The sequence below is a fragment of the Nannobrachium achirus genome, assembly GCF_963921795.1.
Source record: "Nannobrachium achirus genome assembly, chromosome: 4".
Classification (NCBI taxonomy): domain Eukaryota; kingdom Metazoa; phylum Chordata; class Actinopteri; order Myctophiformes; family Myctophidae; genus Nannobrachium; species Nannobrachium achirus.
Genome location: NC_137813.1, coordinates 25655609 through 25679957, shown reverse-complemented (window position 1 = coordinate 25679957; position 24349 = coordinate 25655609). Strand labels below are relative to the sequence as shown.

At 41.8% G+C, this 24349-nt stretch overlaps 1 protein-coding gene across 1 annotated transcript; it reads left to right on the top strand.

Moving 5' to 3' along the window:
- Positions 1–844: 844 nt before the first annotated feature.
- slc6a16a (solute carrier family 6 member 16a) lies at positions 845–21886 on the top strand (the record flags this gene model as incomplete). The annotated part of the gene is made up of 12 exons (XM_080723173.1): positions 845–985; positions 1653–1896; positions 3887–4044; positions 11974–12100; positions 12789–12964; positions 14916–15026; positions 15781–16022; positions 16206–16386; positions 17643–17844; positions 20027–20186; positions 20698–20860; positions 21530–21886. The coding sequence occupies 12 exons, from the start codon at positions 845–847 to the stop codon at positions 21884–21886; spliced, it is 2262 nt and encodes a 753-aa protein (XP_080579299.1).
- Between the last annotated feature and the right edge of the window lie 2463 nt (positions 21887–24349).

The following is a 24349-nucleotide window of genomic DNA, read 5'->3' as shown; positions in this document are numbered from 1 at the left end:
CTGGCTCATGTTCAGCTATTCTGAATCTTGGCTGTTCATGAGGGGCTGAGTCAGATGGTGTGAATGGGAGGGCTTTTCATGATCAGGTCATCTTTCATTCTTTTCACTAGATAGTAATTCATTGAATGAAAGCAGATTAATTGCGATGTTGCTAAAAGGTGCTCCATGCTGTATATCTTCAATGTATGTGTAAAGGCTACGTTTTACACAAAGTTAAGTTACACGTAAAAATTAAATGTCTCTGTTTTCTGTGTTCTCCATTTGAACGACAATGGTCAGTAATAAAAGGCATATGCTGAGTAAAGAGATCCTCACTTGTTCCCACATGGAACATATTCCATATGTTTATTTATTTAAAAAAAGGGTGTACCATATGAATTACATGTCTTATGTGTGTTTCCTCATGGGGGGTGGTGGGTCGTGATACTAGAACAACGAAACGCAAGAGCCTTCCCGGGGCCGAACGTGACTTCATTTGGTAACATTTGAGGGCATAAATGTCCTGTCAAGTGTATTTATTTATTATTACATACTGCTCTGGTCCCTCACAAATAATAGTGAGATGTGAGAGATGTGATACTAACACACTGGCGTCATAGGGAGCATAATGCAGAACAGACCAAGTTGTTTGCAATATCAGGCTGATAAGAATGGAACCAGCGACTTCGACAAAAAATAACAGTATGCCTTTGAAAATGATGGTCAGCAATGTCAAAGGAAAACTATTGTGTTGAAACATGCCAGAACCTAAATGTTTTAAATGTTATTTTTAATGCCAGTGTGGTAAAATGGTGAATATAGTGCCTTTATCTACCCAGTAACACACACATTCGTAGATGAAACCATGCAAGGCGCCAACCTGCTCATTGAGAGCAGTTTGGGGTTCAGTGACTTGCTCAAGGATACTTTGACACGTAGCCAGAGAATTGAAGCGGGAACCTCTCGATTCCAAAGCGGCTACCTCCTGAGCCACGATGGCGTGCATGTGAGAAGTTCAGCTGTAGCTTTGACCGTTATCATGGAGTAATGCGTTTGATTTCTTCCTTTCATGCTCCTAAACTCCTAGCTGTTTACTATCGTGTGTACTGGTACTTGAGTTAGAAGAAGAATGCATGTCAACCAGGTTGTCTCTGTCTATGAGTTAGGGCTACATCAATTAATCTCTGTGCAATTAACCCATTAAGACCTGAGGCCGATTCTACAAATGCCCTCTAAACCAGTTAGTTCTCACACTTTCTCAAGATTCAAAAAATAAATAAATCTAAAATAGCAGATAAGATAAACCAAATAGACCCCCAGCCCTTACGGGTCATTTTCTTTTTCTTTTTTTTTTTTTTTTCATTTTACGCTCAAGTGTTTAATTATTGTTAAACATCTGTTTTTACAAGAAGTCTACACAATTAGAGAATGTCGATTTTTTTTTTTTGGTCAACGTTTGCCTGTTATCTCTCCTATAGTATCAAGATCAATACAGAATGGAATTGTGAACAAAATCTTATCCAACAAGAACAAAATATAAGTTTTGGGTCTGTGAAGCTAAATCTCATCAATAATTTTCGTGGTCTGTGGCTCAAATGCCAAATAAAAATGGACCTTGACGTGAAAAAGGTTGAAAACCACTGAATGATGTAATTTCACCCTACTGTGAGCAGACGGAGAAGCCTCCGCTGCCTGTCGATGAGGAGGGGCGTCGGATGAGCGAATTCCAGTCCGAGGTTCAACTCCTGGCCTTGGAAATGGACAACGGATCGAGCAGGGTGGAGGCGGATGATGCGGACGACGCGGACCGGCCAGCGTGGGACTCAAAGCTCCAGTACGTGTTGGCGCAGGTGGGCTTCAGTGTTGGACTGGGCAACGTTTGGAGGTTCCCATACCTCTGTCATCAGAATGGAGGCGGTGAGTACCTTACCACTGTCCACCTGAACAATTAGGAGGCCGCTGGTGTTTTACATAGAAACCTAACGACGGTAAAAGTAGGATGTGCCATGTGTGTGCAGTAATGAGGAAAGTATTTTTTTGTGTGGTTGACCCTGCAGGGCAACCACACTATAGTACTTTTCCGACTTTATTCCTTCCATCCATCCATCTTTCAAGTGGGGTCCACAAATTATTTTGTGGGGTCCCCAGATGATTAGCTTAAAGGAGTAGTTCACCCCCAAAATGTTTTTTTTTTCTATCGATTACTCATACCATGGAGTTCAATAACATGTTTTGGTAAATTTACCCCCATTGATTCCGGATGGGGACCCAAATTCATTTGGAAAAAAAAGCCATTTTGGGGGTGAACTACTCCTTTAAGGTAAAAAAAAAAGTGTTTCACTCAACGGTAAACAAACCTACATAAGTGTATACAGGGTATCTGCACGTTTATAAAGTGACAATTTAAGGACTTTCAAGTTGGTTTTAATACCAAACTAGCCAAACTGTCAAATATTACTTTTTATTTATTTTCCTAAGGGATTAACTCATAATAAAAGTCTCTGGTTTGGTTGTGGGTTGATTAAGTTGAGTTAATTTTCATTGGTTCATTTCATTCATTCATTTCTTGTAAATATCACTGCTTGATGTTAATAAATTATATATTTTTTATATAAAGTCATTGTCTATCATGAATATGTTGCGATCCTACCCCTAGACACTTAGGGCTCTATTATTGCGACCGTAAGGTCGCAGTTTAGTATGAAAACCTCCACCGGCCGTCCGTCCGTCCGTCCGTCCGTCCGTCCGTCCGTCACACACGTCACACCTTTGCCCTGCTCAATGTATACGTGTAACGCCTGATACTGAGGTGATGTGTCACTGTGACATCACAGATACTGAGGTGATGTGTCACTGTGACATCACAGGTGAGATCGCAGTGATGTCAGATACTCAGAGCAGGGATCTCCATATTTAGGCATAAACAGGTGACATCACAGTGATGTCAGATACTCAGAGCAGGTATCTCCATATATGGGCATAAAATGGATTCTGTTAGGGATCTCCATACTGTATATGGGCATAAAAGGGATTAGTGATGTCAGATACTCAGAGCAGGGATCTCCATATATGGGCATAAAAGGGATTAGTGATGTCAGATACTCAGAGCAGGGATCTCCATATATGGGCATAAAAGGGATTCAGATGGAGATTCAACTTCAATGAGTAACAATGGCAAACTGTCAACTGCCCGTATGTCTTGATAATTGGTAAAACAAACTTTTGGCCTATTTGTGGCTTATCATCACATCCAACCATCTTAAGATACTCAGCTAGTGGGGAATGCTCTCTTCCCTGGTGAGAATTGCCCCTTTATATAGGGCTTGTTTGTGTATTGTATGACATCACGCCACATCATCAGCTGTGGACTCTGTGATGTCATCGTATCTCCATATATGGCCATCTCCGTATATGGAGATATAAGTCGTCCATGCCCAGGTATGGGCTGGTGAGGTCAGACTTTGTGTGATGGGTAGGTTATCTCCATATATGGAGATTCAACATTCCAGGTGTAACTATGGCTGCCCGTATGACGTGAGAGGTGGAGGCTGTGAGATTTGTGGAGATAAGCGACCAACGGTCGCTTATCTCCCGATTAGGGAGTCTTACTGGTGATCCAGGTCTTATGCCTTATGCCTTAACTTCTTTGCCTTTTCTTACTATATAGACATATTGTTTTTAATATTTCAAATAGCTGATCTGCAAGTTCACAACGTGCAGATGTAGATCAGCATTTGAAGTATTTAAAAATGTTTTTCAAAATAGTAAAAAAAAAGGCAAAGAAGTTAAGGCATAAGGCATAAGACCTGGATCATAATAGGGCCCTATTAGCTATTAGGGTCGTACAGTTACAGCCTAAAGAAGTTTCAGAACCCCTGCTCTAACATGACATGATCTCTTCTCCCAGGGGCCTTCATGTTGCTCTACGTTGTTCTGTTGGTGGTCATTGGGGTTCCACTCTTCTTCATGGAGTTGGCAGCAGGCCAGAGCATTCGACAGGGCAGCATCGGCGTGTGGAAACACATCTCTCCAAAGCTGGCAGGCATCGGCTACTCCAGCTGCATGGTGAGTAGCCGTGGTGCGACGCGTTGTGAGCCCGTAGATCGGCTATTTTCAAATAGCCAAGGTAATGTTGACAGGAGGTTAAGACAGAGAGAGCTATACTGGATCCATACCCTAGAAAGTCTACAACCTCTAGGTTTAAATGAGGATTGTACTATAAAGTGTTGTACTAGTGTTGTACTATAAATAAATAATCGGGAGATAAGCGGTGTCAGGCATATTCGCCTATAACATATTCGCCTACACGCATTTGGTCCTTTCGCCTGGCATTTTCGCCTTGGAGGAGAGTCTTTTCACCTACCTGTCTGAGCCATTTCGCCTACCCTCAATTCTGCTGTCAGACTGTCCATGTTTTCATATTATCTCTTTGTCATTTAAATATTATAGTGACTGTGACAGTGGTGTTATGTCAACCCTACACACGGCTATCCTATGCACTCCATAGTAATCACATAAAATACAGAGCTATTGGAATCAGGTGCGCCCAAATAATTAATTAATCCATGTCCCGATACTATACATTCTTTGGTGCAGTATTGAACAGTATTGTAAAATGAACAGTATTGTAGGCCTATATTGTTTTAACATTAGGCTATACAAAATATATATGTAGGCTATTAGCCTATATAGGTCTATATAAGATATATGCTACACCTAAATAGCCTATAGAATCAACCTTGCCTGTCAACAGGCATAAAAACTATTTTGCCATTTTTTTAGGAATAAAATGTGATGTAAATAATAAATGTCAAATAAAGTGTTAGATTCACTTGACACCACTGTCACAGTCACTATAATATTTAAATGACAAAGAGATAATTTGCAAACATGGACAGTCTGACAGCAGAATTGAGGGTAGGCGAAATGGCTCAGACAGGTAGGTGAAAAGACTCTCCTCCAAGGTGAAAATGCCAGGCGAAAGGACCAAATGCGTGTAGGCGAATATGTTATAGGCGAAAGTGCTGGTGACCAGATAAGCGACCGTCAAATATTGTGAAAAGTTGGGAGTGGATGTTACTTTACACCACTGATCCTGAAACGTTGTAGAGTAAGATGTGACCGACAGAGGCCTACAGTATGACCGCTGTCCATGCAAGATGCTTCTTGTCATGACAATAGCCTATATACCAGGGGTGTTAAACGTAAGGCTCACAGGCCGAATGAGGCCCGCAAAGAAGTAGAATTCTGTGTATGTAATGTATCTGTATGATTGCCGTTCTCGTGCTGCTTTCCTAGTACGACTGCACTGCAGTATAGCATGCAGCTTTGATTTGGGTAAGGAAAACAATACAGTACCACTTAAACCCTATATTCTTTAAGAAATGGACTTGAGTTACAACTATGTTGTGAGCTTGTAGATAGGCTATCTTTTAGTAATGTTCACCCCAGAATATGGATGCTTGGATTCAAGTGTTTTTTCTCTTTTCTTTGTGATTTTTGTCCCAAATGTAGTCGTTATGCCATTTGATTCCTCCCCACTCACATGTGTTGTTGTCACTGCTGTGGTATCCTAATGACTCACTTACCAGACAAACAATCTGGGAGGACGTAGAGCCTTCATCCTACTCCCCTACCCAACGCTCCTGGCTGACAGGTGCCGCCACAGCTTGTATGAGTCTCTGTGACAAATATCACCATCCCAGCCCGGCTTCCCTCCCCCGAACATGGGACAAGGGTGTTCATAGAGACGCTTGACAGTTTTGCTGCGGTTAATTCCATTTATCCAGTTCTTTCTTCATTTTTAGATTCTTCATTCACAAGAGAAATAAAATAATTTCTCGCTTTGAGTGAAAAATGAAACACGTCACAGCAGTCATAATCAGCGTTGTGCTGACACATAGACTTACAGTACAATATTCTTTCCCAGTTCCGAACAGACACTAAGGAAACATCCCGTCAGTCCTGGGATTCCCAAGGTTAGGTTTAGGTGGTCGGAGTTAAAACCCCTCCACTTCAAACACCGCCATTTAGAATAATGGAAGTCAATCTTCGGAATAGCAATGTTTTGGAGTAACCCCAGGGAAGTGACCTACTGTATATATACCCTTTGGTCTGGTGTCTTTAGTTACGCTTACGGGTAAATGGTGAATTTATATAGTTTTTTTTAATCCAAAGCGCTTTACATAGATTGTGCATTACATTCACTCATTCACACACACATTTATAAACCGATGGCAAAGGAAACCATGCAAGACACCAACCTGCACATCAGGAGCAATTGGGGGTTCAGCGTCTTGCTCAAGGACACTTCAACACTAACTCTGGGGGAAATGGGAACCTTGCGGTTCCCTTATGGCCACTCTACCCCTGAGCCCCTGTCGAATGCCCAGGTCTATCATTTCGGACCCGTGAAAACCTCTAGAATGGGGTCACCAAAATCAGTAGGGTTTATCCTGCAACCTAAAAAAAAGAATACGGTATGCAGGCTGCAAATATGACCCACTTGTTTACTGCCGATTCAACGTTTTTGATCAAATGGATCAGGATCAGGAATCTGCCTGTTATAATGAGATATGTTGCATGCAAACCCTCAGGCCAAACATTTTGGCCTGAGGGTGGTGCTGGAGGAAAGGTCTTGAGGTCACTCAAATACCGGTAGGTATGCATGCACTAGGCATGAATGCGCTCAGTAACTTTCATGGCAAACTTGATTTTTTTAGATATCTCGTTTGCAAGTGGACATTTTGGCCTTGTGGTGCCAGAGAAGATGCCATGGCATCACCACAAACAGTAGGGTTCATCCTCTGGTGCACAATGAATTCCATAGCAATTCTACAAAGGTTGTGATCTTGTTTGGGACTAGATTGGTGCACGGACCGTCCAACCAACTTACCATAGAATGCCGCCACTAGTGGTGGCATTCTATGGTACGTTTTTATGTGTAAAGAATTATGTATAAGCACACTTTAACAGGTCAATATTGTATAAATCCTAAATGTGTCTGTAGATATTTATATAGCTCCTCAGGCAGGATCCTCTTCAATCTAGAACCAGACACCTTTTTCCTATCCTATTTCAGACTCTGTTGGATCTCAGTCTGTACCCTGACTCATGAATGGTGCAATACTGTATATAGGTTTCGACTCACTCTATACTATATGTGACATGTGACTGAGGCTAAAAAGGTCCTGGTGGGTCAAAGCCAGGAGGTCCTTGGGTAAACCGTGACTTGAGTTTGCATTTTCTCCCCGGGTGGTCGGTGCTCCGTTTCCCTTCCACATAAAAAAGACATGCATGTCATGAAGCTTTAACTACAGATGTGCCATTTAAACACTTCACACGTCCTGCCATTGGCAAGACAGTAGATTTTCAGGGCATTGTCAGAACATTGAGCTTGTAGATCAGCTATGTTCACTATTTTTGTGACCTTCTCTGACTTCAAAGTGTAAATCTACCTATGAAGGTGGATTCTGCTTTTCAATGGGAATGGAGTGGTTTCTTGCCATTTGCGAATTTCTGCAAAAATGTGTGTGTGTGTGTGTGTGTGTGTGTGTGTGTGTGTGTGTGTGTGTGTGTGTGTGTGTGTGTGTGTGTGTGTGTGTAACTCTTAATGAACAGAGTTAATAGGTATTAACTGTATCTTGTCAAATATACTGCAGGTTCGCACATCAATCGTACCTAAGCACAGAAGTTGAATAACTGAGTAAGCACGTTTGGGCTCTCACAGCATATCTCCATATACATATATATGGGTAACTGGTCCGATATACGGTAGTACATCACTGGCCACATAAAGGGTGAGGTCACATGTCGCCCTGAGGCGTCTTACTATTAATATATATATATATATATATATATATATATATATATATATATATTGTATACATGTGTTTATTAACACATTACACTTGTTTAATACGTAGGTTACAGCAGCCTAACCTTAACTAATAAGGTTTACACAAAAAAGTTTAACAAATTAGGTGGAATGAATGATGTCCGACTCTGCTCCGACTCTGTCCGACTCTGCTCTCCTTCCTGGAGAACTTTTATAACATCTTACGGAGCGTTCCGATTACCTCTGCGAATATAATGAATGCTCGTCCAAAAACATGGTCACCCCGGCCCCCGGATCAAATCCACCAGGTTACTAAACGTAACCTCCGCTAAAAAAAAAGAAAAAAGAAATGGGGACAAGTGTGCTTGGGGCGATCGTTCCGGTTACCTCAGCGTATACATTCTCTCTCTCGTTGCGCTGTCAATTTTTGGCAGAGTATTTTGGTTCGAGAAATGGCATCAGCTCACAGAGGCCTTTCCCCTCGACAACACTAATGGTACCTAGGCATAAGCTTTGGCTATCATCTTGGCTGTCAAATCAGTGATCAGTGATCTTTTCTGCCCCTGCATCACAATGGCGGGGTTTCGTTTCATGGTGAAGTCTGCCACTCTACTGGCATTAATGTGATTTGAAATCACTGATGTTGACGACGAGTGATATGAATACTTTGTGTTGTGTTTTATCGCCAATCTTGACAAAATCATCCCACACGACGCTGCCATTTCCTGCACAAGGCAAGCAGGAGGTCAACAAAACCAGCCAGTGCGCACACGAGCAGACCGTACAGACATGCACTTGTGCAGACATGCACTAACACAGACATGCACTATCAGACACACACACTGTTCCTCTACCATTTGGAAAGTTTTTGAACAAGCCATTACATTTTTTCGAGTCGAAAATTGACTTTCTATCACATCCCTAATCTGCATCACCCTCTGTAGCACTCTGCAGGTGCATTTCCCATACCAGGCAGTAGGCCTATGCAGCTCGTCAGGACGATCTCAATGGTGCTGTTGTTGTAGAATGTCCTGAGGATGCGGAGGCTCATGCTGAATGTGTTCAGTTGCCTGAGGCTGTACAGAGGTGTTCTTGGAGCCTTCTAACCATGTGTGTGTGGTTATGTGGTCCATTTGAGTTCCTTTGAGTACGCTGAGGAACTTGAGTCACTGACTCTTTCCACTGTGACACTGTTAGGGATTTTCTATACTATATAGGGTGATATGCAAGATTGAGTAAATATTCAGACATTATAGACTACAGACTAAAGATTAGTAAGTAGATTTCTTCATCACTGTCAGCTTGAACTGCTACACTATATTAAGATTAATGCAACATGGTGACACACATATCTGGAAGGGTCACACTGTCCAGTTACTGGACACTTGTGTGTCACTAAAGGTCTCTGATTTAAGTAACAATGGGAGGAAGACAGATCATACATTTAGGATATCAACATGAATGTTGATGAGGATGCACATTATGATTAAAATACCTTGTGATTGGTAGGTAAGAATAGATTTGATTCTTTCTGCCTGGATAGGGAAAGAAATAAGCTGCCTGAAACCAAATCAGCCATCACATCACAGTTATTCCACAGTTACTGGTTGGGATATATCAGTCCTGTAATACCTGTATATATTGCATAGAATCCAACTGCTCAGATATGCATTGAACCTCCTTCACTGTGACTGGTTCCTGTAGTCTTTGCCTATAGGCAGGGAGTAGCTGAATAGAGTGATGATCTGATTTGCCGACATTGTAGCACTCCTAGAAGAGTAGCAGTGGTTGAGGATCTGTTCAATTTTAGTGTTACTTGTGATATAAATTGGTTGTGATATATTATTATCGCATCAACATGTTCACATACTGTAGGTTATTGAATAATGCGTTTTGTTGTTGTTCCACTATCTCAGTTGTGAAGCTTTATGTTTTGTCAACCTCTTGTTAGTAATTTGCGACTTTGCATGCACATGTTTACATTAGAAACTAGTTAGTTAGGGGACTCCTTCCAATAATATTGTGTTTTATGGAGCTAATTAAGTTTCATTGGCACTGCATAGCGTTAATCCAGCTCAGAACAGATAAGAATCTGGAAGTGAGCGGTATAAGCATTCTTAGGTCTTGGTCATGGCATTTCATGACATAATATTAGTTTCATAACATTGCTAGTTGATGTGTTCAAGGTGAGAGTGGCTATAGGGCTAAAAATACCCAAAGACAACAGTACTTTGGGTGCGTGCGTGCGTGCGTGCGTGCGTGTGGAGGTTGGTTATAACCTACTACCGATTACAATGTGAGAGTAGCTACGTGCCTCAGTGCTGGTGGGGTTATTTAAAACTTGTCACTCTGTTGTATAACAATTCTCTCTCCAGCCCAGATACGGGACACGTATACAGAGCTAAGCAGACTTTTCTGCTCATTCACTCGGTCACACACATGAGCACTAACACGCACGCACGCACGCACGCACGCACGCACGCACGCACGCACGCACGCACGCACGCACGCACACACACACACACACACACACACACACACACACACACACATTGACATTTTAACTGTAACAATGACATTAAAAAATGTGGACCCTCTCACTTTACATTATTAACCCCTTTTGGTATTTTATCAATTATTGGAATATTTAACTTTGTGGTCAACTGAAAAAACCATTGGCTCCTAGTGTATCCGAAATATGCACCATAAAGATTCCATCCAGGTTTTAAATCCTTCAACAAATGCATATAGCGAATGCATCTTTTTACAAAGAGGTTTTTCCTTCCATCAAATTGTTTGAGAACCTATAGAAATTGGCTTTGAGCTTATATTTAGCCTTATTGAGAAAGCAAGATACATGCATATGTATTTCCCAGGAATTGCAAGTCAGCAGATGACTCTTTCAAGAGATGTCAGTACCTAGTCAGCTAAAGGTGCCAGGTTACGATCTATTGGACCATGATAGGTTTGACCTATTGGTGACATCACACAACCTCCTGCTACATCACACGTTTCTCCCAGACAGTTACTCAGATTTCAGGGACAGTACAGAGAAGCTCTCGCTCTGCAGGGGAAGAAAGTGAAGAAGGCACTCTGGTGACATGTTATGCACAAATGTAGCACAAATGCCACAAATAATATGGTCTAATAATAATAGTCCTGCCTTAACATTAGTTAAAGTTTTTAACCGGAGGACACATTAAAATACGAAATGTTCCATATTTGATTCGATTTCTTTTTACTGGAAGGTTGTCTCATTCTACAGAAATCTGACTGCCAAAATGTCTACAAAATGTTTCCACAAAATACTACAGTAGGACAAAGTACAACAGTGGTACTACAGCATCTCAATATGAAGCTAAAATTGCTAAAAGTCGACACGTGGCTTGACAATCCCTGGTCAGAGTTTTGACCTTGGCAAAAATTTCCTTTTACAAAATACACAAGAATCAGTGTACACAGTAAAATCAAGTGTTTTATTTAACTCTGAGAGTGTAACAATGTAACCAAATGTGAAACAAAAAGTTGATTACATTTGTTACATTCATACACTCTGCTACATTTGTACCCTCTCAGAGGATTTGACAGTATATAGTCTATATACTAGTAAGACAACTCAGGGCGACATCTGGCCAGTGATGTATATCGGACCAGTTACCCATATATGGAGATCCATGTATTGTATATAGTATATCCCTTTTATGCCCATACTGTACATGGAGATCCCTGTCTGATCCAGCCACACAGACATGGGCTGTCTTCCTCCATATATGGGCATTCCCATATGAAGTCCTGTTAGATATGGGCTTAATATTGATGACATCAGGGATCTCCATAATGGGCATAAAAGGGATTCTGGGGAATACCCATATATGGAATTTTACATAGGTGATGTCACAGTGATGTGTCAAGGGAACCACAGTGTCAGGCGTGACATTCAGAGATACACGGATATGTGCCGGACATCACAGTGACATCAGAGCATGAAGTCAAAGCAGCAAACCCATAGACCGTAAAAATGTGTACCCGTCCGTCTACACACGGACAAACTGTGAAATTTCTCATGGTAAACTGCGACACAATCACAGGCACCTGCTTGGCAAATATTGAAAATACGGTTCCAAGTAAATACTAAATGTAACTTTATTCTCTTCTAGGTGTGTTTCTATGTGGCCCTCTACTACAATGTCATCATTGCATGGAGCTTATTCTACATGGGCAACTCCTTCCAGTACCCACTGCCCTGGGAGCAGTGTCCAGTAGAAACTGGCACCAATGTCACAGGTACAGTACTTACTTATGCATGTCATTGTTGTGTGTGTGTGTGTGTGTGTGTGTGTGTGTGTGTGTGTGTGTGTGTGTGTGTGTGTGTGTGTGTGTGTGCGTGCGTGCGTGCGTGCGTGCGTGCGTGCGTGCGTGCGTGCGTGCGTGCGTGCGTGCGTGCGTGTGTGTGTGATTGCTGTTGGGAAGGAACCTTGTTTATCCGTTACATTGGAGCAGATGGAAAAACATAAGCTGTGTTATATTCGACCCAATGTATTAATTATTGCGGAATTCTTTCAAAATATAAAAGAAATAAAAAGTAAAGTAGGTATAATATAGACCACTGGTTCCTGAGTCATGGACCAATTATGTATGGGTAACAACTCGTTTAAAAATCCAATTTTCTTTTCCTACAAAAAATAAAATATATATTTCAAAAGATGGGAAATATTTTGAAATATATCTTTTTATTTTTAGCGCAGAAAAAAAATGAACGCTAAAAAGGCTAAAAAGGTTTGGGAACCACTGATATTCACAGTTTAGTTGTCAAATGTAATAGACATTTGTGATTGCTCATTAATATAAGCCAAAGCACGATGGGTCCTAGAAATTCCTTAATTTGTCTTGTGAAATTCAGCAATGTTATTTTTGTTCCCGGCGGGGGGTGTCTCTTAATGCTTGGAAACAACAACAATATTCTTTCCAACAGTAAAGGAATGTGCAGGTAGCTCCCCAACATCGTACTTCTGGTTCCGTAAAGCCCTGGACATCACTGACTCCATCGATGAATCCGGAGAATTCAACCCAGTCATGACAGGCTGTCTATTGGCTGCTTGGGCCATCGTTGCCTTGGCCATGATCAAAGGCATCAAGTCCTCTGCAAAGGTGAACTTTCCTGTCACTGCTGTTTCAATACAACACCACCAATCCCCCTGAACTGTCATGGATTGGAACTTGTTGAAAAAAGGCCTAATAATAATGTATAGTCTTATTATACTAGTAAGACGCCTCAGGGCCACATGCCAATTCTTGGCCATCTGGCCAGTGATGTATATCGGACCAGTTACCCATAAATGGAGACATCTGGTACCCATATTAGTCCGGTAAAATTAAGGCAGAGGTTGGACAACATTTTATTATTTAGTTTTTCAACTGATTCTGTTAGGAAATTAGGTCTACTAGCCAGGATAAAAAAATCTACCACAATCTGCTCACTGCAAATACCCACAGTGGCCAAATCAAGTTTGGCTCCCATCGACTTTCTATACAGGAGATAAATACCCAGAAAAAAAAATCTGCTTTAAGTAGGATGTGAGGGGTCTAACTAGAGGTTTGTCATGATGCTGAATCCATTGCAAGCATTTGTTTTGGACAAAAAACATTCATTGGCCCCAGAAAACGCCAACAAAAGATTAGTTTTTTGATGACTTGATCACTTTTCATCACTAAACCATCATTTTCTGGGGCCATTCTTAGCCCAAGGAATGTTTTTGTGCAAAACAAATTCTTGCAATGGATACAGCATCATGACAAACCCCTAGTTAGACCCCTCACATCCTACTTAAAGCTGTTTTTTTCTAGGTATTTTCCTCCAGTAGGCCTATAGAAAGTCGATGGGAGCCCAACTTGATTTGGCCACTGTGGGTATTTGCAGTGAGCAGATTGTGGTAGATTTTTTTATCCTGGCTAGTAGACCTAATTTCCTAACAGAATCAGTTGAAAAACTAAATAATAAAATGTTGTCCAACCTGAGTGTATTTTTTCCCTAGATTTACTAGACTATATATGGAGATCCATGTACTGTATATGGAGATATGCTTACTCAGTTATTCGTTATGTGAAAGTCCTATGATGTCTATGACATCTGACATCATACCTTTTTATGCCCATACATGGAGATCCCTGTCTGTAGAACCAGCCGTTAGTGTGGTATGTGGCCAATGTGGCCTCCATATATGGGCATTCCCATATGAAGTCCTGTTAGATATGGGCTTAACGTTGATGACACCACGGAACTCCATATATGGGCATAAAAGGGATTCTGTTAGTGTGACATCACAGTGAAGCCAGAGTGTCAGAGCAGCAAACCCATTCTGTTAAGAGTGGTTCCCCTGAAAATCACAGTGATGGCAGAGCATGATGTCAGAGCGACAGACCCACAGTGTCAAGCCCTTTGCACACAGGCGCGTTTAACCGCACGGATAAAACGGACAATTTCATTTTTTGAAAAGAAAACAATGATTCTCTATGACCTCATGCACAACGGCTCCGAATTAGCCGTGCGACGAGTGGCTGCCGCCGTGCGTTTTTTTCTCGATCGAACCCAGTTCGATTCGTGCGTCTTGTCGCATGCGGTAAAAAACTCATCACTCCTTTTATGACTCCTTTTTGGATCCGCAGCGCCGATTCCGCACAGCCTTGCACACCAAATCCAATGCGTTTTATTCATGCCGAATTCATCAACGAAAAAAACGCAACTGTCCTGTGTGAAAAGGGCTTCAGGCTTTATAGACAGAGATACAGGTACATACGGATAATCTGTGACCGTTCACATACTAAACTGCGATCTACGGTCGCAATAACATATTCCACAACACATTTTATTGTGTTGTTTCTTTGTTTTTTTCGCTCTACACAGCAGTACTTTTTCGTTTTCATACCTTTACCTGTAACTTTGTAACCTTAACTGCTGTGCCGCTTCTGGGCCACTGATTTTCCCTCGTGGGAGAATAAAGGTATCTATCTACGTATATCAAATCTAACATAAAGGTGTGACGCAATACGACTTGTTCATTTCTTTAATGATTTACCTCTCTCTTTTTGTGTACAATATTAGGTGATGTACTTTTCCTCCGTCTTTCCGTATGTGGTCCTCTTCATTTTCCTCGTCAGAGGTCTGATGCTGGACGGTGCAATCGAAGGAATAACCTACATGTTTTATCCAAAAGTAAGCAATGTTATCATCACATAGTATTGACTGATTATCATGATTATTCTGTTGGTGAAGTCACATAATACGTTTTGTGTTTAACCGCAGGAACACTAGCCTCCGTATTCTGGGCATGATATAATAGGGGTGGCATGACAACATGAGGTGAACATTCACTGAAAATAACCAAGTATAGACCCCTGAGGGACTCCAGTCAACGAAGTATAGGGTTTCAGTGGTTAATCTACAGTACAGCTGCAGCCCCCCCCCCCCCCCCCCCCCCACACACACACACACACACACACACACACACACACACACCTCCACTCCAAGGCGAGGGTGACATAGGGTAACCTATGTATTTGTTTCTATTTCAGTCTAGGAGAACGACAAGCAATGGTACAGTAGTTAACATTCAGACTCAATCATAGTTGGATTTCCTAAAAGATACAAGCATCAACCAAAGTGTGTGTGTGTGTGTGTGTGTGTGTGTGTGTGTGTGTGCGTGCGTGCGTGCGTGCGTGCGTGCGTGCGTGCTTCCTGTACTCGTGATCTGTATCCTAAAATACTTGAGTTTCCCAAGTTTGCATGTGCATCTACTATTGTCTGTGTTCAAGAATTTCTTGTTAAATGTGAACACAAATAAAGATGTTAAGTTTGTGTGTGGGTGTGTGTGTGTGTGTGTGTGTGTGTGTGTGTGTGTGTGTGTGTGTGTGTGTGTGTGTGTGTGTGTGTGTGTGTGTGTGTGTGTGTGTGTGTGCGCGCGTCTCAGTTGGAGATCTGGGGTGAGGTGAAGGTGTGGCGTCAGGCTGCCACGCAGGTGTTCTTTGCTCTTGGACTGGGCTATGGTTCTGTCATCGCCTACTCCTCCTACAATCCAATCCACAACAACTGTCACAGAGACGCGCTGATGGTGTCCATGATTAACTTCATGACGTCCGTCCTAGCATCGCTAGTCGTCTTCGTGGTGCTGGGTTTCCGCGCCAAGAACATCGCACTGAACTGTGTGGCTGAGTACGGCATCATCTGTGTCCATTATTGTCCATTATGTGCATTAACAAAAATACTGAGATGACAGCATCAACACATTTGTCTGCATTTCCACTTTACTGTTGCATAACTACTGTAATATAAGTAGGCTGATTCTAGATGTGATACATTTTAACTGTTTTATCACTGATTTTGACCCCCTTTTAGAAACCTTGGGGTTCTAAGTGACATCGCTTCTCATGGCTCAAACCACCACTGGTGGCCTTGGTTCAACATGTCTGACCCAAGTTCAGTGTCCATAGCGGATTACAGAGAGTGGTACCATCACTACGGCTCCATGGTGGGGCCAAACATCACAGACTGCAATCTGGAGGAGGAGATGAATAAGGTAAATAGAAGCACCGCTGCTTTTATCCTACTGTATAATAAGGAAAGCTTTGTCATCAAAACTTGTCTGTTCTGCCCGGTTGTCCTGTGGCTTGAGCAATTGGTCTGAACTTGCACATGGCCATTGACCATTAGCATATGCACACAACTGTCTGTCTACAGAGCTAACATTAGTTGACACACCAGCAACACTTATTGATTGCTCATTTTGTCAGAACGTTGATACAACACAACGTGCAACTCTCCAAGTTTCAAATCCACCGAATATAAGCGGGGAGAGGCTAATATAGAGTAGTGGTGGTGGGGGTACAGGCAAACATATATTTAGGCAATTTCCCTACCAATGAGATTTTCCTGGAATCAAGTCAACCAGTGAATCATGATGACCATAAAACATTTGACTCGGCGAAGGTGTACTTTACATATTTTAAGAATGAGCAATGAACTACTCATCCCTTAAACCATTGTGCTTGCGTCTTCTTAACTTTAATCTTTGTTGTTATTAGGTCATAGTGTTTATTTTGATAGTAATGTTGTAAAATATTGTAGTTGACAGCAATCTCTGCCAATGAGAGACATTGCTGCTACTCTTTCAATGATTTTGGGTAGAAAGTATTTCTCAACATCGTGAATGAAACCTGTTCTTCTTAAAGGTACATATATTGCATACAGACCTGTGGTTTCTACAGAAGCATACAGTATGCATACATCGTTTTGCAACACATGTTGCAAAATGTCACATGTGGTAATATCGCTGTTGAGCTTTATTTGCTTTCCTCCCGTTTTAGAGCCTTTCCACAGCAGGCATTTTGAGAGAAAACACAGCTGAAGGTAATGACATTAATTGTGGGTGTGTTGCATTTACAGGTTGTTATTGTGTAACAGCATGGACTGCTACTGTTCAGTTAAATTCATGTGGCACGAAGAAACACATGATTGAAACACACCCACAATTAGTGATTTGACCTTCAGCTGTGGGTAAAAGGGGTAAAAACTAAGGTTCCATTGATTCATACTAATTCATTCACCGAGCAAATTTTTGCACATCAAAATAATATCCAAATACATGCAGTTTGTATTTATTCTTTTGTTTCCCTTTTTTGAGTTTTTTTACTTCATCACCTTCCTCATATCTCTGTTTCTACGTCTATCTCTCCCATCTTTCACACACTGTACTGTACTGTACTGTACTCTGCACTGTACTCTGCACTGTATACACCTTTATTTCAACACCCTTCGTCTCCTGGCTGACTCCAGGGCGTGGAGGGAACAGGGCTTGCGTTCATCGCCTTCACAGAAGCCATGGCTCTTTTCCCAGCGAGTCCCTTTTGGTCCACTCTCTTCTTCCTGATGCTGCTCAACCTGGGTCTCAGCACCATGTTCGGAACCATGCAGGGAATCCTCACCCCCCTCATGGACAATTTCAGCCTGCTGGGGCGACACAGGACCATACTCACTGGTAACATAACACGGCACGGCATTCCATATTCACAAAGGCCCATTTTCACTGTAGGGCCGACCCAGAACTAGAACCAGAACCAGAACCAAAAACTTTAAAGAACCTGTGAAGTTCCAGGACCAAGTTCTGCTTACGTTTCCATAACCAGAACTAACTGGGAAGGTCCCAAAAAAGAGCAGCAGCGCTGCTGGCCCCACCCATAGGTTCCCAGAACTCAAGTTTAGTTCTACCTCAGGAGCAGGACCGAAAAAAGGTTCCAGGAACCTCTTCTGAAACCGGAGCTGTGTGCAATGGAAACAAAACCAGAACCAAAAAATTTGGTTCAGGTTCCTAAAAGTTTTGGTTCCACCTTGCAGTGGAAAGGGGGCTTTTATTGTTACTGTCAAATCCAGTTCTCTGAGACAACAGGGGTTTAAGTAGTTAACCCTGTGAACAATGTATAATTTCAGGGGACACCCTATTTTTTGCTTTTCATCTTTGGGATATCCCATACACTGTCAAATTTAATTTAGCTCTGAGATTGTACAAAATGGAAGCAAGTGGACCCATAAGGTTCCATTTATTTCTATTTGTACACAAATCTGTAAGGGTCCATTATTTGTAACCCTAGTGGTCCCCGGACCCCACATTGAGAACCATTGCTTTAATCAGATAAATAAGACCTTTAATTAAACATGTAAAACAAACATAAAGGTTTAAACAGAGAATATGTAAGCTTCATGTACATTGTCTCCCTCTCCTGACGGAGAGAGGTAATTGCGGTCCCATCCTCTTTTACAGTACACTTTAAGACATAATAAGACAGAATAAAGCCATAATAAGAAATAATGTGTTGGTAATTAGAGCTAATATATTTTATTAGACAGAAACAAAGACAGAATAGTAGAAAGAGCGAATACATTCTCTGGCACTGTCACCTGCCGCGGAACTGCAGCGGCAGACACTGCCGCACGACCGCTAGTTCGACCAGCAGTCGCACTGCATCGTCGGCGATAGGACCAGCAGTCCCGCCAGTAGGACCGGCGGCCGCCGCACGGACCGGCAGGTCCCGTAGCGGTAAACTGCCCGTCCGTGCGGTGGTGGCTGCCGCGGCAGTTACCAGCGATGCCGGTGCCAGATAATGTATTCGCTTTCTGCTATTCTGTCTCAGCCACCAGCGCACGGACGGGCAGTTTACCGCTACGGGACCTGCCGGTCCGTGCGGCGGCCGCCGGTCCTACTGGCGGGACTGCTGGTCCTATCGCCGGCGATGCAGTGCGACTGCTGGTCGAACTAGCGGTCGTGCGGCAGTGTCTGCCGCTGCAGTTCCGCGGCAGGTGACGGTGCCAGAGAATGTATTCGCTCTTTCTACTATTCTGTCTTTATTTTCTGTCTAATAAAATATATTAGCTCTAATTACCAATATGGCTTTATTCTGTCTTATTCTGTCTTATTATGTCTTAAAGTGTACTGTAAAAGAGGATGGGACCGTAATTGCAACGATGTTAGAACTACAATAAAGTACACAGTATCTAGTGTAAAATCTGCTTCAAATAACATACTACTACTTATCTGCTAATTTTACCAGTAGCTGTCCTGCCCAACACCGGGATCTAAATGTATCAATGGAAGAGTAGTGAGACTACCTGTAACTTCATGTGATACACCAGTGGTTCTCAACCTGACCTTCCAGGGGGGTCCCCAAATTATTTTGGGGGGTCCCCAGATGATTAAATTAATGTGAACGTTGTTTTCTCACTCAGCAGTATACAAACCAACATAAAGTTTACGTGTATAAAGGGTATCTGCACATTTCTAAAGTGACAATTTAAGGACTTTTTAATACCTCTTTAATGACAAATTAAATATTGTCCAAATTGTCAAATATTAGAGGCAGAAATTGTGAAAATAGACGATCTAGAGAGCATGTAGATCTGCTATTTTTACAATAGAACCGTGTTAAATACAAAATGTAATGCCTCAACTCTTAGTGCTCGTCAGGCAGGGGGGTTCCCAGTTAAAATATGATTATTTTGTGGGTCGTGGCCTGAAAAGGTTGAGAACCACCGCTCTACACCAGACATATTGTTTAAAAATCAATCAAACAAAACATTAATTTTTGTATTAAATAAGTTTGCTTTAATATTCTGGATTTTGCCATTCCTCACTGGTTTAGTTCAGTGTGATTTTGTTTGTCTTTCAGTGTCGAGCTGTGTCTTAGGTTTCGTGATTGGCTTGTTGTTCACCCAGCGGTCTGGTAACTACTTTGTGGCGATGTTTGACGACTACTCTGCAACGCTGCCGCTAATCATCGTAGTGGTGTTTGAGACATTTAGCGTGGCGTGGGTTTACGGAGCAGATCGGTAAGACATAGAATGCTTTCCACTTTCAAAATGTGTCATGTTATTTCTGTTGTACATTGCATGCTAGGTTAACACTATTCAGGTTTTTGTGTTCAACAAGGGCAGTTTTTGAGTTTGATTCAATATTTAGATATTTGATATTCATTTGATCATTAAACCCCACGTTAACCATATTCATCTTCTTGAAAACACATGTTGCTGCTTCTGGTGACTGATATTGTGCTTCTAATGTGTGTTGCCCCCTTAATTTTTTAATTATTTATTTATTTTTAATTTTTTATTGAATTGCTTTCTTTTCTTATTTTTTCCATTTAAAGTCCTTTAAAAAGAATGTCATTAAAATCCCTCAGAAGTGTTTTAAAGTGTTATAGTCCTTTAAGCCTGGATGTCTTACACAGAAAACAGCCGATCTACAAGATCTTGTACATTGGTTATTTTTGGTGCACAACTATGTATGAATCAGACTTTGGATTGGCAGATACAATGTCTTACATTTTCCATTACCCCCTAGCTTCTTGGATGACATTGAAGTCATGCTGAAATGGCGCCCTCCAGTGATCTACAAGTATCTTTGGAAATATGTGTGCTTACTGGCTATGGTGGGGCTCCTGGCTGCCAGTTTGCTTCGCATGGTCTTCAAGCGACCGACATATACAGCTTGGAATCAAAACGCAGTAAGTCCACTTACATGCACTTTCATGACCAAGTCTTATGTATAGAAATGTTACTTATTCAGGCCAGAGAGAGAAATGTATTTTAATTTGTGGTTAAAATGCTTTTGTGTAACGATGGTATGTTGAGAAAAAATATCTTTGTATTCATGTCTTTGAGGACATAGCTAAGCTTTGAGTCTTTGAGTATCTTAATTTTACATTGGACTAACTAGACTAAGATCCAAACTTCTATTAGAGCATATTATTTGTAAAGAAATCTTTCCTGCATTTTCTAGAGTAAAAATCATACACTCTGTGTTTCCAAGTGTGGGATACCTGTCAGTAAGTGGGCAGGTTCAGGCAGTGGTTATACAAAATGTGATTATATGATTATCATAATTGTACGAAGCAAGTACCCAAGAGCTGGAATCTAACATACCAGTAATTGTTTTGATAAATGGTGTACACTACTAGTACAGTACTAGTTGAATGTTCTGGTGATTACGTACGTCTTTTTGTAGTCTAACCCAGAAGATACTTCTGCCACTCATTCCTACGGCATTGCAAAACTATTCATGGCGAATGTGATTTCCGTGTCGACTGACTTGCTTATGCCCGCATCTCTGACACACAATCTCTCTCTCTCCCCCTCTCTCTCTCTCTCTCTCTGCCTCCCTCCCTGTTTGTTAGGCATCTGAGGAGAGTCTTGAATACCCTGGCTGGGCCTTGGCTGTGATCAGCATGCTCATCCTCATAGCCAGCTTCCCCGTGCCTCTGGGCTACCTCCACAACATGCTGCGACAGCGTGGGGTCCCCAGCCTGGGATCGGAGGAGGACGTGGGGGGCCAGGAGATGCACCGGGAGCGCTACACCAAGTGCAGCTCTTCAGAGCAGCTGGACGGCAACGACATGCACCGCGGCCCCTCCCCTGACGGGGACCTGACTCGTCCCAGGGCCACCTTCCTGCCACTGGGCACCGACCACTACCACCTCCTTTCCCAACGGGGGGAGGAGGATGACGAGGAAGAGGAGGACACGGGGATGTGAGCCAAAGAGTGGTTGAAGAGGAGGAAGTAGCTATGACCAACGGAGGAAGTAGCTTGTTTCAATGTCCGACCTCGTCAGAGATAGAGCCGCTGGGAAAGAGATCGCGTAGGTAGGAGAACTAAGAACAAAACGATTGTTTATCTGTGGAAGACTGTAGGGTATTTTGATTTACCAGTATTCTCTGTATTGCTGATATAGCTGGATGAGCCAGAACAAGTGCCTTTATAATTTTACACTTGCTGAACAGAGTAAAATTCAGGTGTTTTACTCCAAATTAAGCTAATTTGGGGCTTTTCACACAGTGGCCCAGGGCTTACAGCTCTGTTAAGGGGAGCATACACTGGACGCCCGCTGAAGTCCGTATTTTCGTAAACTAGCACACTGTCTCTGATGAGTGTTATTCTATTAATTCCGGAACATTTCGCAGAATGAAACGGAACAGTCATCAAACAGTGAGGGTGATTATGTGGTCACGGTGGCCCACTCACAAGATCAAACAAGGACAGTTTCACCTGCTGTGGGACCCCCATCGTTTCGATGTCTTATTTCATTGGCCCAGTCTGATACTGCTATATCAGACTGGGCCAATGTGATAAAAATTCTAAACAGCGGCTGACAGTAGACACACACACACACACACACACACACACACACACACACACACACACACACACACACACACACACACACACACACACACACACACACACACACACACACAAAGAGTATCGTCCAATGCCATGACTCCCGTCGGGAAAAGTGCATGCTGCTTGGCAATGCCTTTCCTGAATGCTTCATTCTTCCTAGTAGGCTACTTACTACAGCCTCAAAACACTGCGACATACAGCCAAGATGATACAAAAAACTCAGAAAATCGGTCGAGGCAGTGCAGTAAAGTAAAGGGACAAGTGACGGGCTATCATGATATATGACTTGAAGGTTCTGGGCCTATAGAATTGCTCGGCTTAGTGCTCGGTGAGCTCAGTCAGTGGGTGATCAGGTGGAAGCAAAGCCCCAGTTTTCCAAAGATAGGATTTGGCCATTATCCACTGTGATTGAGCTTTGTGTTTACATACCGTAAAAACCTGTTCCTGGTGACAAAAGGATTCCAGGGGGGATGGAGTTCAAATATTAAATACTAATATGTTTTTAATCAGTTTTAAGACAAATATACAAAATATTTGTTTATCGTAAGCTTTGTCCCAGCTTGCGCTTAGGTACCCAGCATTGTGTAAAGTTGCTTGATAGACATTCTAGTTCCATTCTAATATCACTCTACTTTACACTTTTACCTGGGTAAATATCAAACACTATACTTCAAATATTTGCAAATAAATATTTTTTTATTTAATATACAATGGCCACTGTTTAGACTCAATTTAGGCACGCTGTTTTGAATGAATCTGGGACTTTTACAATGACTTCTGGGTTCTAACAGAGAGCAACTCAATTAAAGACCAAAATCAGAACTACAGGCTTGGTAGAGACTTCAATTTGCTTAGTAAAACTTACTTTTTAATATTGTATTGTACAAATAACGTGAATTCTATTCTAAGGTGGATTTTCCATTTTATCTTGGGCTTTCTGTATCGTAGGATTTAAATTAGCTTAGACATGTGTGAAAAGCCCTTAAATCTTTATATTACAAAAGAGTAAGTGATCTACTTCCGGGTCATGTATCGCTAACTTAAATACCAAACCACTTGGCCAAGATGTACTACATATGTACTAAATATAGCTTAAAAATTCAAACACCCATGTCACCTTTGCAAGATGTCGTTTCCAAACCTCAGTCTGTATACAGTTGTATTCGTTATTACCCTCATATTTTGCCTCTGTATAAAATAGTCCGCCGGCCAAATATGTCCGACCGGAAACGTGCGCTGCGGCACAATAGTTCCGCCACAATAGTTCCCCCCCCCAATTTTTTTTTTTTTACGTTTTCTTTTTTTTTTAAACTTTTTTTTTTACTTTTTTTTTTTTTAATTTTTCTTTCTTTTTTTTTTTAACTAGATGTGAGCGGCCCGAAGGGCCGCGACCCTCTAGTGTCTATACAAATACCGTACCTCTGAGTTTTATTCTCTTTTCTTTGACAGATATTGATTGTTCAGATTAGTTTAAAATACACCCTCTAACTGAAAGGCAGTCTTGTGAGAGAAAATGATTATGTTAAACTCCACATTCTCCTGTTTGAGGTTCTGGCACACAGAGCTACTTGAAATATATATTTTGCCAACCAACTGATGAGTGATGAGAACCAATGAAATGCAGGTTCTTAGAAACAATTTCCAGGTTGGAGGAAACAAAGAATTTGGGGACGTTCACTGGATTGTATGTCTTGGAATCATGCATGGGCAGTGGTGGAAAAGGTACTCACACTAATTCTTTACTTACGTAAAAGTATCAGTACTGCAATGTAGAAATACTCTGTTACAAATAAAAGTCTGGAATTTTACTTGGATA